At 35.0% G+C, this 14,210-nt stretch overlaps 1 protein-coding gene across 7 annotated transcripts in view; it reads left to right on the top strand.

The window, feature by feature from the left end:
• Window positions 1–13,990, top strand: part of CEP192 (centrosomal protein 192) — a 56,621-nt gene extending 42,631 nt beyond the window's left edge. For 5 of the 7 annotated variants that reach the window (XM_085573706.1, XM_085573707.1, XM_077785199.2 and 2 more), the window contains 7 exons: window positions 943–1,022; window positions 1,890–1,985; window positions 3,461–3,580; window positions 7,283–7,404; window positions 8,304–8,427; window positions 8,887–8,945; window positions 13,490–13,990. In XM_085573706.1, the coding sequence (XP_085429832.1) occupies window positions 943–1,022; window positions 1,890–1,985; window positions 3,461–3,580; window positions 7,283–7,404; window positions 8,304–8,427; window positions 8,887–8,945; window positions 13,490–13,628 (740 nt within the window). In that variant the 3' untranslated portion in view covers window positions 13,629–13,990. The remainder of the gene's footprint in view (window positions 1–942; window positions 1,023–1,889; window positions 1,986–3,460; window positions 3,581–7,282; window positions 7,405–8,303; window positions 8,428–8,886; window positions 8,946–13,489) is intronic. The other 2 variants (XM_085573709.1, XM_085573708.1) reach the window with 1 other exon arrangement.
• Window positions 13,991–14,210: the final 220 nt, after the last annotated feature.

The raw sequence follows: 14,210 nt of genomic DNA, 5'->3' as shown, positions 1-14,210 counted from the left end.
GGCAAATCAGTTGCCACTATGATGAATGCAGCTATTCTGTGCCCTGGGAAAAGAGTGTTAGGAAGCTACTGTGTCTACTTGAAACTCTTCTGGCTCAAGGCACCTTTGCAGTAGATCTGTTCTCATCTGTGCTTATGCTCATAAGAGAGCAGACCAATCTGTCTGTTTAGCAGAGAAATAAATGCTCTTCTTAAAGACAATAGGAGTGTCAGCTATAAGGCTGGCTGTCCTTATCTTGGCATATAGTGATTGAGGAGGACAGGGTAGATAATGGAGTCTTGAAATACTTTTAGTTCCAGTAATGCTTAAAATTCTCTAAGTAACTGTATGGAACTCTCATTCTGTTATCTAGATACCTTTTTTTTTTTGGCAGTACTTAGTTTTTTGAATTATCTATTGCCATTAATTTTTTTTTTCCAGCAGACTTGAGGACATTCAAGACTTAATTTATCGATTATATTTAGGGATTTTTTGCTAAAATTATGAAAGGATTGTAATATAATACCTTGGTGTTTATAAATTTCCTATATAATGTATGTCTGCAGCTAAACTTTAAGTGCTGTTCTAGACTGAAATGATCTTGTCCTATTAATTCTTGCCAAGAGACATGTATTTATATATGTTCTGAGTAACAAAACATTTTTGATACAAGTTTATTTGGTCCCAGACTGGAATAATCTGTGTTTTGTCTCTGAATGATCAAATAATATATTGGGAAGAAGTTGGATATCTTTTTTGGTGGAGTCTAAATTTTTTGTGTATAAGCTTTTACAAACTTTATTACAGTGTGCTTTGTTAGAGTCTGCCCTTGAGATTTGTTGTAATGAAAGCTGTTTCCACTAAACTTGTGTTCATCAAGAAACATCGTTTCTGCTTAACTCTTTACGTCAGTGATACTTGAACAGAGATGTTTAGTATACTAGTCTGATATTTCTCTTTTAGAGAATTACCTGGAAATGGAGAATAAAGGGAATGAAAATCTGAAGTGGAAATTGTCGTCTTTTGCACCACCCTATATTAAAGTAAGTGAATGCTTGCATTGGAAGTTTTATGGAAATCCCTGGGTTTTATTTTTAACTTCTCTCTTCCTGCTCTCTCTCTCTCTCTGCTGCCTCTCAAGAAAGAATATATATTTGAGCATGTCCTCAGTTACAAAGGTTTTTTTCCTCTGTCCATATCAGGGAAATGTTTTGCTGCTTTTTTTCATCCCTAATGTGCTTACTGACTATGAATCAGTCAGTATCCTGTGGTACAGTTTCTGCTTCACTTACTGCTTTACAGAGTTTGCTTGTGCTCATTCAGTATCATCATCCAGGTTGCATTAAGTGATCAAGCATAAATGAAAATAGGTGTCTCTTTTTGACTCCAGAATGCCAGACTTGTCTTGTTCCAGACTTGTGCTGCTGAAATTGCACTGTACGTGGTATCTCTGTAGAAATTTGAGTTAGGTCACAGATATTTTAATTACAGTGCTGTTGCCTATGTCTAGCTATTAATATTTGTAAATGCTTCCCTATTTTTTGATAGTCTGAAATGCTGTGATGATTTTTGATTTTAAGCTATAATTATTATTATGGCCCATTGTTGTGATACAATATAAAATGGTTATGTAGCACTCTTACCAGTATCCATGGGACTGAGTATGTCATGTTCCAGCCAGGGCATCACCTCTGAACTGTAAGTCATTAGTACTGGTGACTGGATTTAGTAGTGTCAGTCTTTATTAATTTGCTTTTAGGGAGTCAATATAAATTCTTTACTTAAAAGCAGCTTAATTGGGTGTATTTTCCTCAGTCTTCTGGAAGGGGTGTGTGTGGGGGGGTGTATTGTGTGGTTTCAGGCTATTTTTTTTCTTTCCCTTTGAATCTGACTCATAAATTTATTTGCAGGGTGTGGATGGAAGTGACACTGTTTCTAGGGTTCCTTACTCTGTTTTCAGATTTTCCCATGTTTCTGGTACTCTCGAAGGTCATGGACAAGAGAAGGTAAACATTTATAAGTATTTCAGGCATATTAGTGTATCTCAATTGCAAAATAAGATCTTAAATGAGAAATAAATTTTATTTGATAATGATAAAATGTTGGCCTTTCAGTATTGGGTTCTGGTGTGTGCCAGATATTCTGTATCAGCTTAATTCAGCAGAGTTGATTCTAAGAATTCATGTAGTTTGATTTCAAAGTGTGTTTGTGTTACTGTTTTGGGGTTTTTAGGGACAAAGTATTTCAGAAGACAAAATTATTTTAAATGTTTTGTAAAATTCTGGAAGAAAATAGCAAATAATCCTGGGTTCTTTCAAAACTGGTGTAAGCACCTGATTTCTTTCCTTGAAGCATTCTTGCTATACTTGTTCAGGAGCATTTGTCTGTTCCTAAAATTGGTTTAATTTGTCTTGCAATTTTACCTTCTGGCCAGTAGAGGGTTTCATAACCACAATTATAAAGCACATCCAAGGTTAGACTGAACGGGTTAGTAAGGGTCTTTCTTCCCTCATCTTCTCTCACAATGCTACTTGAGTTTTATCTTTTCATCTTCACTAACACCTATCTTTTCATTGTTATGGATAATTATGACATTATTTCCATAGAGATGCAATTTGTAATCTATTTACAAGAATAAAAAACTTACTCCTATCTAGTTTCATAGTAATGTCATAATATTGCAAGCCACTATTTGAATTTAAACAATTGTATTTGCCTTAGCAATCCTAGTTCAGGTCTATTTGAATAACATTTACATCCTTGGCATGCCAGGCTCGGGGGGGGGGGGGGGGGGGGCTGGCTGATAAAGTACACTGCTATCATGGCTGGCTATTTTTTTGCAGTGGATATTATGACTGGCTAATTAGATATAGTCATAGTGGTCTATGCTAATCTGCTGCTCTCTTTCTCTTCTTCCCTCAACCTTAGTTCTGAAGTTTATTCTTGAATTAACTGGGTACAGCACTATATGGCTTACATAGGTGACCTTTAAGAATGATCAAATTCATAGGTTGCAAGTTGGTTTAAATTTTAGTCTTTCTAATAATTATAGCATGGTGTACTTATAGATTTGGAGCTGGAGGAGTTGAGTGTTCACAACTTAGTTGCCAGATGAAGTTTTTTCAGGTGCACATATTTCCCTTCCTCATCCCCTTTCTCTCCATTTTACTAACAGAAGTAATTGTGCCATCACTTGCTGGCTTTGCTTAAAGTAGATTATCTGAACTCAAGTTTTGTTCAAAATTGCTTGCATAACATATTTCATCCATTTTTTTCCACTTGCTGGCAGAGGAAGACCAGCTAGTTGTATAGTTTTCTGCAAGATCACCTGTGTATGCCATGTGTGTTCTGTAATGTGTAAATTTTGTGGTGACTTTGTACAGGTAAGATAGTGAAGATGTGAAGATTCTGAAGATTATTAGTGCTCCACAAATTTTTTGGTGGTTTTTTTTTTTTTTTTTTTTTTTGGTTTTTTTTGTAGGTTGCTGTAATTTTTTCACCTCGAGATAAAGGAGATTACTCCCAGTTCTGGGACTTTGAGTATTACTCAGTTGGAAATACGAGTAGGAAACAAAAATTAAAATTTTACCTTTCTGGAAATGTGAGTATATAAAAGCTATAAACACTGTCTTGAGCACAATTTTTTGATAACATTTTGATTTTACTATACACTGCTCTTTCATATATAGGTTAGTATATTCTGGAAGAAAACTCAACCCAGCTGTATTTTTGCTGGGTTAAATTGTATTTTTGTTCTCATGTTCCTCTTCCTTATGAGATAATGCATTATCTTTTGCCATTTATTATATAAAATTTTATTTAGCTCAAAGAGAGTAGAGACAAATTTACATTCTAGGTAAATTGTTTCAGTAGACAAATGTATTTCTATCAGTTTTGTTTGTTTTTCTGCTTGCCGGTTTTATTTTTGTAAATAAATAGTGAAGTAACCTTCACTAGGTTACTACTAGCAAAGTAACTGACCTTTTCTATAATACATAACTCAATGCAGTTTTGGACTTTTCAAATATCCATCTTGGAGATGAGTCTTAGTGTCTCTAATAAAACCCACTTCAGTATTTTTTTCGGAGTAACAGTGTAAGTGGGGATAATTGTGAAATTTATACATGGGAGTAATTGGGTTTGGGCTCCCCTTTGCTCCACTGTTGTTCCTAAGCTCAAACTTTATGGTAAGGCTTGGAAGAAATGGTTGGGAGTTGCAACTGTTTTTCTGTGCTCTCTCTCCTTACCTTACTTTTTATCCCATCTATACGATAGGAATTTGCATAGGACAGAGGATTTATTATCATAAGGAAGAATTAATTATAATGATTAGTTAAATAAGCTGAATGTGAAGAGCTTTGTACATTCATTATGGCATGATTGCTATATATGCTTTACTGTCCTCTTCAGAAAGTTTGACTTGATTTTTCTAAGAAGTCCACTCAAATATTTGGGATCATTCTTTGGAGTACTAAGCATGCTTCAGTAGTAAGAACCTTACTTATCCTTCTTGCTGAGGTACCTTACATTTGTTTTGTAGGTTCCTTGCTCTTTCCAAATTAATTGTGTTGAAAGAGTACTTATAAAAAGGTTTAATATTAAATAACTTCTGATTTTTGTTCTGTATAATGTTTGGTTTTAGAGTGCTTTTTATTAAGCTTTCATCAAATTCTTTGGTCGTAATTTTTCTGAAAATGAGGAAAACATCTAAATAATGTCTTTTTAAAGCTAGTTGAAATGTGGAAAAGATTAATTCTTTAACAGAACTTTAGAGTTTTACAGAAGTCTCTTAAAACGTGACTAGTTGTCAGAGTTGTGTAAATCTTTGAGCAACATGACTTGATATTAATGTTTTTGAACTACTGTCAGATTTGTTCTTGATTTTTTTCAGAGCTGTTAACAATTAGATCTTGATAGCATCTCTGCACATGGGAAAAAAGTTCGTAGAAAATACTTGAAATGCATGTCATGATCATTTTCAGAAAGATTTGAAAAGGAAGTACTGTCTTTATTAACTAGGTAGGGAACCATATATCTGGTCAGAAGAGGGATCAACACAGAACATTTAGAGTGTTGCAACTTTTAGTTGAGAAGGCAAGACAAGTGAATCATAATTTGTTACCTTCTCGGGATCAAGAGTTCAGGCAGTGTTACTCAAACTTTGAAAAGTACTTGGAATCTGGTGGCTTTGCTGAGGCAGGGGGCTACAGCTCTGGTTAATGTGACTTTTGATAGAATGAAGTAAGGAGAGTGACTGCCATTCGGAGTGGCTGAGTGATGTTTCTTTATAGCACTACTTCAGAAGAAATGAAAAATTTAAAAGAGCTCAGGAAGGAACTAAAAGAACAACATTAAATTAGGAAAATCAGTGGCACATACCGCTTTAATATTTTTCCTAACAAATTGATTGACTGTAATTTTTATTATGCTCTACATGTGTTTGCAGTCCTCACCATTGGAAACTGTAGTCAGGAGTCCAGATCATCATGTCTCCAAAATCAGTCTGAGAGACAGAGAAAAGAGGGATTCTCTGTGCTCGGCAGCCCCAGCCTCTCAGTGCTGGTCATTCAAACTTAGTTTTTTCTTTTCCTGAGGAACATTTGTTCCTGCTGCTGGGAGCTGCTGCTGGAGGCTCTTTGAAGATCACTGAGCTGAGAATGAGTATTGTGCACAGGAGTCTTGGACTGGTATTTGGGTCTAATATTGGTCCCTTCTGTATGAACTAGCAAGCACCTGCCACAAGGCTGAGGCAGCATGAAAGTCCTGACTGCACCTTTAGCATGTAGAAAGTTGAGGACTTCGTAGAGAGTTCCTGCTACTTTTTGAAGAGACTACAAATGTTGAATGCATGCCATTTTTTAATTTACATTGTTTATATACTTTAAAATTTAAGTAACTTACGTAAGTAACATTAAATACGTTTGAAAGTATCAGGAGCACAAAGCTTCATCATTTTTGTGTATCTCAGAAGTGAGAGGAAGGAAAACCTTTTTAAACTCTGTGAGCAAAATAATTACAATTTTCAAGCGATACAAATTTCTGAGCAGTTCCTGTCTTTGGAACTGTTGCACTTAATTGTTACAATTTGGAGTGTTAATGTACTTCTCTCATTTGAAACAGCAGAAGTCAGTACAGACTGTGGTAAAGAAAGCAGTATTTCAAGATGCCCTTATAAAGGCTGGCATAACTTCTGATCATTTTCCATAATGTACCTTATTCTCATGCAGTCAACTTGCTTTTTGATAAATTAGAATTTGAATGAAAACAGAGGCATGATGCCCATTGTTTTTCACTATGTGGAAAAATAATCTCTTAAAACAAGCCACATGTGCAAATACTTATTGTCTTTATTAGGTTCTACTGGGGTTCATGGAAGATTTTTTTTATGGCTGCTGCTATTTCTGACAGACTGATTAGCAGCTCTTTCAATAGAAGAAATGAATGTCTAAAAGACAAGTTTGTCATAGCAGCTCTATTGAAGATGAATCTATTTTTTTCATCTTCCCTGCGTCAGGGAATCAACTGCTTGTCTAAAACGTCAGCACCATTTCAAAAATTGACATAATGTTGTACAACCAAAAGTGTAGGAGGTTCTTTAACTTTGTTTAAGATGTTGTGACCCAAGGGGACTCCAAAGAATATCTGGCAAGATTCACTAAGCAACGCAGAATTTGAAATTGGTTATTTGTCCAATTATTCCCATTGGCTGATCTTGTCTCCTTGTGTTAGAATACCCTAAATGGGGATCTTAGTGATGATAAATATTTTTGCCTAATTTCTGAATTCAGAAAATACCATTTAGTGCATTATCTGCTTCTGCTTCTCTAAAAAGGCCTTTCTTTGAGAAGGATGTATTGTTTGTGGTACAAAATTATTACCAAGCTTTTTGCTGTTTTGAGAATTCAGATTATGATGCTGACTTATGTCTTCCTTCTTTCTGAGCAGTTGTTTAACCAACTTGGTTGTTCTTTAGGCATATGGGCATAATATCTGCAGAGGAAGTGAGGGGTTTTTTGGCTTGAAGTAAAATCTTGGTTGCCTGCAGCCTTTTTGAGATTCCACCTGCGCTGCTAGTTTGTTGTGAACTGTCTTGTAATAAATAAATATTCATAAAGCACAGAAGCCTGTTGACATAATCCTCCTAAATAATTGCTTCCATCTCAATGATCCAGACTCTCATGCTTCTGGAAGATTATGCCTTAAATAAAAAGATTTGGATTGGGTAAGGGGAATGACTTACATTCCTGAATACTTAAGTACTTTCAAACTTGAAGTTTACAATCTTCTCTGGTTTTGCCAATAGAGTACTAAAGCAGAAAATGAAACACCAGTTGTGAAATCTTCTCCAAGTGCCCTTAAAAAAACTGAGCTTCCAGTTACACCAGAAAGGAAGGCTTGCTCTGAAGGACAACCAAAAACAATAAGGTATGTATGGACAAAACCTGGCAAGAGTGTGTCTGCAGCTGGCTAAAAGGATGTGGGAATAGAACCAAGCTCAACAAACAAAATCTTTTTTTACTATTGGGACATCTGTGTGGTCGAATGGGCTTCACTGAGACTGTGTGTGGTCTATATCCTCAAATATTTTTGGGATTGAATTGATCAGGTTGCTCTGACCTCACATCTGACCTTGACTGGAGCAAGAGGTTGAGCTAGAGACCATCTGAGCATCTTCTGACCTGAATGATTCTACGATTCTATGTTAGAGTAAGCAGCTGTAAAAAACAGACTTGCCAAAACCTCTTAGTGGCTTTGTATTGTTCAATTTCTATGCCTTTTCAGTTGATTTCTAAGTTGTATAACTATGATATGCTGTGGTGAATGAACTGGTATTGGCAGTAGAATTCTGTGTATATACTTTTTGTGCTTCTTGCCTTTTGGACACCCCAGTTGACTATAAAGTAAATTCTGAGAAAACCACAATACTGCATGTCTTAACCTTGCTGTTCAGTCTTAAGTTAATTGTCAGTTCTTTTGCTATGGGATGATGAGAATATGGCAGGAGAGTAAAATGTGTGGTCAAGCCTGCAATCTTTGATAAGACTGCAGGTCTCTGGTAAAACATATGGGGGAAAAATTCAGACTGTGAAAGTGCATATAAGTAAATTCCTGTATATTTATGCCATAGTGATGTTTTCGTTATTTTTTCTGGCTAAAATATCTTGCCTACAAAACTTAAGGTGAGACAGTTGATATTTTCTGGATCTTTCAGTTTTTACTGATTTATTCTCAGAAAATACACCTGTTACTTCAAGTATGCAATCAATATACACTGATCATACAGGTCAGAAATGTTAATATCTTAAATCCCTTTTTCAAATCAGACAAAAAGAAGTCATTCAAGGGGTATATGCGCCAGAAGACATCTACGTGTTTCCTCTAACCAGAGTTGGGGAAACATGCACATTAAAGGTCCGCTTGCGGAATAACTCCAATGCAACACACATGGTAAGTCCGACAGACTTCATCTTAAATAGATACTTCTAAGTCCTTTCAATTGCTCAACTGCACTGTTTTTTTCTTTTTCTCTTGATAAAGATTGCAATAGTATGTCTTAGTTTGCTAGTGTCAAAAATCAGTGTTTGAAGAATTTTGATGTGTGATTTTTCTTTTTTGTCTGAGTAATTGAGTGAATTTGTAATATATTAATAGGAAAGTATGGTAGATAATAGTTTGCATAGGTTTGTTATTATTCTGATTTACTGATTTTAATTTTTTAAATTCATTCCAATATTGAACTAAGTTTGTTTTCTTTACTGTTTACAAATGTGGGCATTTTGTATTTTTAAACCTTGGGTCTGTGTAAAATTGTATTTGTAAGTCACCTGATTTATCTTACACATGTCATAAATTGAATAGGATGCGCTTAAATATAGTGCACTTTTAAGCATTTGTATTAAATTACAGCTGAAATTTGTAAAGCCCAGGGAGCCTTTCTACATCAAGCACTTGAAATACTCTATAAGGTGAGTAATGCATATGCTAATGTTTTCTCATAACAAAAAAATTAGCCAAGTAATTTGGTAAGATAAATATTTTCTTTATAAGTACAGTGCTAAAACATACATAGAAATAGTCTGGATGCTTTTGTTTATGGTTACCAGTTGGGGGGGAGGTGGGGGGCAGTTTGTGAGGCTTTTTTGGTGGTTGGTTTTTTTTTCTTGTTAAACTGAACTCTGTAATCTCTGTTCAAAACAGAATGAGCCCACACAGTTATTTCTGCATCTGCCAATTTCTTCCCTGCAAATTGTTTCTAACAGTGCTGCTGCTTTTAATGTTAAGCCTAATGCTTCATGTAACCATTTGGCATGCTGTGCACAATCAAGTCGTTCCTTCCATTTATACTTTCTGCACAACAGATCAAGCAAATTGCCTTCATCATGCTTCTAATTTGACAAACCTGCAGAGCTTCATCAAAGATTCTCTGCAAACACCAGGTTTCAGCAGCCACTGGAATTGTCTGGTCATACCAACTATTTCAGCATTTTACCTGCATAAAAGAAATTTTTAAGTTAGTGATAGCAACCCCTGAAAATAAACCCAGTCATCTGTGGAGTTCATTACATCAAGTATGTGACAGTAGTATTAGTCATCTCTTCAAGAAGTACAGCATCTCACATGCTCATCTGCAACAGTGGGATTGTCAGGAAGCAGAAATGCAACTGTTTCATTAGAAGTGGTACAGCATGCATTCTCAGTGTTTAAACAGGTTCCCATTTTAAACACAGGAAAGCTAGGGCTATAGAGAGCAGAAATTGTGGTCAAATTGTAAATGGAATTAGATATTCTACCTCCTAATCTGTTCCACATTTATCACAAAGACAGGGCTGTAGTGGTGTTAGCCAGAGGTATTCAAGGTATTCTTAAGGCCACTTTTCAGTGCCAAGTCTTAGGCTCGTCTTAGGCTTGTGTTAGTACTTCAATTTAAATGTCATCTTTTTGTTAAATATTTTATATGAGATGGCACAGAACGGGTTTTTTTGGAGGTAGTGACCAGGATAACATCCATCCAAATAAAGACAACTAGCTGGACCTGAGGCTGTACAGCAGCAGACAAAGGACAGGATGACTTGATTTAGTCATCCTTGACAAAAAAATAGTAACTCCACTAGAAGACACTTTGATATTTCAAAAACATTTTTGAGGAATGCTGTAAAAACTATTTGGAATATTTATTTTCTGCATGAGATTATAAACTACTACTGCATTTATCTAAAGTAGACTTAACAAGTTTAAAAGTCAGTCTACTTTTTCTTTCCTAATAGCTTTGGCAGTTTTTCCTTTGGTTGTAAACACCAGCTTTTCCTATTTTTTAAAAAAATAATTTCTCTGAAGTCAACATAGTGCTCTCCCATTTATAAGCATAAAGCAGAAAAGATTTGCTTGACTTGGAGAGATGTCTTTTAAAAATGTTAAAAGTGTTTTAAATGGCATTTTTTTTTTGAGAATACCATCAGGTATCAATATCAGTAAAGCCACTGGTAACTATTTCCTTTTAAACTTGGGCATCTTAGGAAGTAATGTTCAAAACTAATTGGATGAGAAGACTCTTTGCAGGAACTTGGAATATTAGTCTGTAAATAAGAGTATAAGAGTAGAAAGTACCATCTACCTTTATGTTTTTTGCCAAAAAATGTAATATAGTAAACATGGTCTAGTCCCTGCTCTTAATTTTGAGGGCCAAAATTAATCCTGTGTAATCAAGTTTTAAATCTAGATAAAGAAAATGAAATTCAGTATCTAATATCAAGAGTCTTGTCTTTCAGAATTTGGTGTAGTGGTTTTGCCAGTTCTTCAATTGGTTAGGCATTCCCAAGTACCATTACATAGTACTGCTGTGGAATTCTGTTTGCAATTTATGCCCAAAAGAATTCCATTTGTTGGCAGCCTACAATTTTTTTTTACTGCAAGGAGAATACTTTTAACAATATGACTCTTAAGTGATACAAAAATATGAATTTGCCATTAAGAAAGTGGCAAATTTCTGTTTCCATAAGCACTACCAGGTTGCTATGCCTACTTAAAGCTTGAAAACAAAAGTGTCCAAATTTTATTGCTTTCAGAAGCCATCTGATTACAAGGTAGTGTATGTTCTAGATATTACTAAAATGTAAAGCTGTTTGTTAAGTTGTTCCCTTCACTAATTGGTTTTGTTTTCAGTAGCCACCCTTCTGGGTGTCAGTGGTCACTGTTCATTGATGAACCATCTGGTTACTGTGGCTTAAACTGGGCTAACTGCCCAGACTCTTCTTTTTCAACTTACTGCACTGTTATGTTTTGAGGATTTGAGGATTGGTTTATCTGTGAGGCAGGCTTCAGACATGCCTGACTTTTCAGAAATACTACTTGAAACTGGTGCAACAACCTGTAAAGGCCGTACATTATTCAGAGACTAACTGAGGTGCAGGCATAGTGGAAAGTTTGAAATAAGAGGGGTTTTTTAAGAGAAAAGAGAGTTAACTGCAGCAGAATTCTACTTGTCCTGAAACTATAGTTTTTGATTACTGTACTTGAGAAAAATCTTCCAGGTTGTGTAATTTCTGAGAATGGTTATGTTATGGAGTAGCCCAAAGAACTGTAATATCTGGAGTTTGAACTTTCAAGTCTTGTTAGCTGAGAAAATGAAAATAGCATCTTTCCCTTTGGGTTAGGAAGCAAGTGTGATGAGTCTTATCCTGATTGTGAGAATCAACTGACTGTTACAAAACAGAATACATAATGTATTACTGACTTAGGCTGCTTTTAGGGAAGTACAGTAATGTGTTTAGCACCCACCCAATGGACACCTGAATTTAGAGATGAAGAGGAATTTAATATGGCTGTCATTTGCTGAGAAACTGCTCTCCTCACTACCATTGAGGTCATATGGTCCATATTCCAGAAATTAAAATTTGCCAGCCAGATGTGGCCATCTTTTTGAAAGAGCAATACCTAACTTACTTTTAAGATTTTGATATAGTATAAATTTGAGTGTGGTCATATTGTTCTTTTTTGAGTAAGTGTTATATAATATATCAGGGAGCATACATATATTATTTTGGAAATGATACAGACTTCTGCATCTCTTCTGGCTTTCTACTGAATTTACTTTTACTTCTGAAAATTCTCAGATGGCCTAGTTATATGTGGCTTCACAGTCTATTCCTACTAAAATTTATGTTTTCTAGCATAATCCGTGTTACAGATTAAATAGTCATACTTATGTCCTTCACTTCAAAAACTTGACTTTTTTAAAATGAGCTGAGTAAATATCTTCAGCCTGTATACCATAGATGGTTAAAAAGATAGACACTGCCAGATTTGTTATACAGCACTTGGCAGTCAAGTATGAGATACAAAACTGATTAGGTTGTATTCTTTTGATGCACTGTTGATTGTAGTTCACTATGGTACAATTAGTACTTTATTTTTGTATTCACCTGATGAAAAAAAATATACAGTACCATCCCAGTCTTTATTCTAAATGTGTGTACTCTTATTTGATTGACCAGGATGTTGTTAAAAAAAAAAAAAAAAAGTGCTGGTATGGTTACTTCAGCACTAAGGATGATACTAGCAAATTAGAATTGTGTGTAGGGCAGATAGTATGATTTCAGATGTAGGTAAGGGATAGACAGACTGATTATGATAGCTTGGATTAGTATATGGGAAAGGAGTATGAAAAGGTAGGAAGAATGTGAGAAAAACAAGGAGAAATAAGCACATTCCAGAGGACTTTGGATAATACTATACACTGTTCAGGAAAGAAAATTGAGGGTATAGTTAAAGCAAACAAAACTGTCTTTTCTGTTTTTACTAAGTGACGATGTTCATAATTCCTTATTTCAGTTTGTGCCTGTTACTGCTACCTGTTTCAGTGCTGGATGTTTCTATTGGATGCCATGGAATCCAATAGACTGCCACTCAGAATTTTCAGCTATTGCTTTTACAGCTTATATTTTTAAGTAATTCAGTCCAGGCTTCTGGCAGTTAACATAGACACTCATTACATTTGGTATGTTTTTATGTAATCTAAATAGAAGAGGAATTAAGTAACTGCACAAAATTTCTAAAATGCTGTTTGAGGATGGGTGTAATGATTTACAATAATTCAGCAAAATATTTCTTAATGTGGAGACAATTAGTAGTATTAGAATTTAGTAGCTTCAAATGCATGGATTTCAGGAAAGAGTTGGAAATTTTAGTCTACTTGCGTGATATTTGAAGGGAAGAAATATAGTGATTTCGTTTATGCACTGTCAATATTGCCAAGAGGCAGAACAAGTTTACCAAGGTAAACTAGCAGCAATAAAGACTGTATTACTTTGTATAATCAGAAGGCAAAAATTACCTTGAAGATCAAAGTCCTTCAGAGTAGAAATAGCTAATCAAATCTATATAACTGAACTTGATGATCTGGTGTACATCCAGTGTATTATTTTGGTGAAAATACAAACTAGACAAGAATTTGTCTATCAGGTAATATTTACTTGTTCATTAACAATGATTATGCCCACAATTGCCTTTTTAGATCCTCTCATTACATCGCTGTGCCAGTCCAGTTCAAGCCAAAGGCAGAAGGAATGTTTGAAGATGTCTTCCTTGTGTTGACAAGCAAATATGGCCCAATTACTGTTCGGCTATATGGTAAAGCTATTGCAAAAAAATAGAACAGTTTTAACTGTTTATAAAAATTTATAACAGTTTATATAATTTAAAATATTCAAAGATTTGCTACTACATTTTCCATACTAATGTCCTACTTGTTTTGCCCTGTGATGCTGCTTTTATGAAAAGTCTTCTGTAAGATAAATTATGGTGCTTGTTTCACAAATCTGTTTTGATAGTAAAAACATCGGGAAATAACACTGTATGTTGTAAAATTATAATTTTATAATTTATGTTTCTACACTTTTAAAGCAAATAGAAGTTTTGTATTTTTGCATTTATTAGAAATAGCTAAATACTGATTTATTTTAAACATTGTAAATTCAGAAATAAAATCTATTTGTAAACAGTTGATTCTACCTGATTTCTGTCTGTTTTAGAGGATTCTTTAATGTACGTAAGGGATCAAGCTGCCTTCTCTTAGGAGATGCTAAATTTTTGGGGGGCTATGAAGGAACAGGTGGGCATATTGCAGTCCAGAAGCTGACCTGTTAAATATCACGTTTCCATGAGGTGATGCTGGGATCTGACAATCAGCCCCTAACTTTTTACACAGTTCACTGGGGCAGGCATAAGCATTGTTT

The sequence above is a fragment of the Lonchura striata genome, chromosome 2 (genome assembly GCF_050655825.1).
Source record: "Lonchura striata isolate lonStrDom1 chromosome 2, ASM5065582v1, whole genome shotgun sequence".
NCBI lineage: Eukaryota > Metazoa > Chordata > Aves > Passeriformes > Estrildidae > Lonchura > Lonchura striata.
This window is presented reverse-complemented; position numbering and strand designations above follow the sequence as displayed.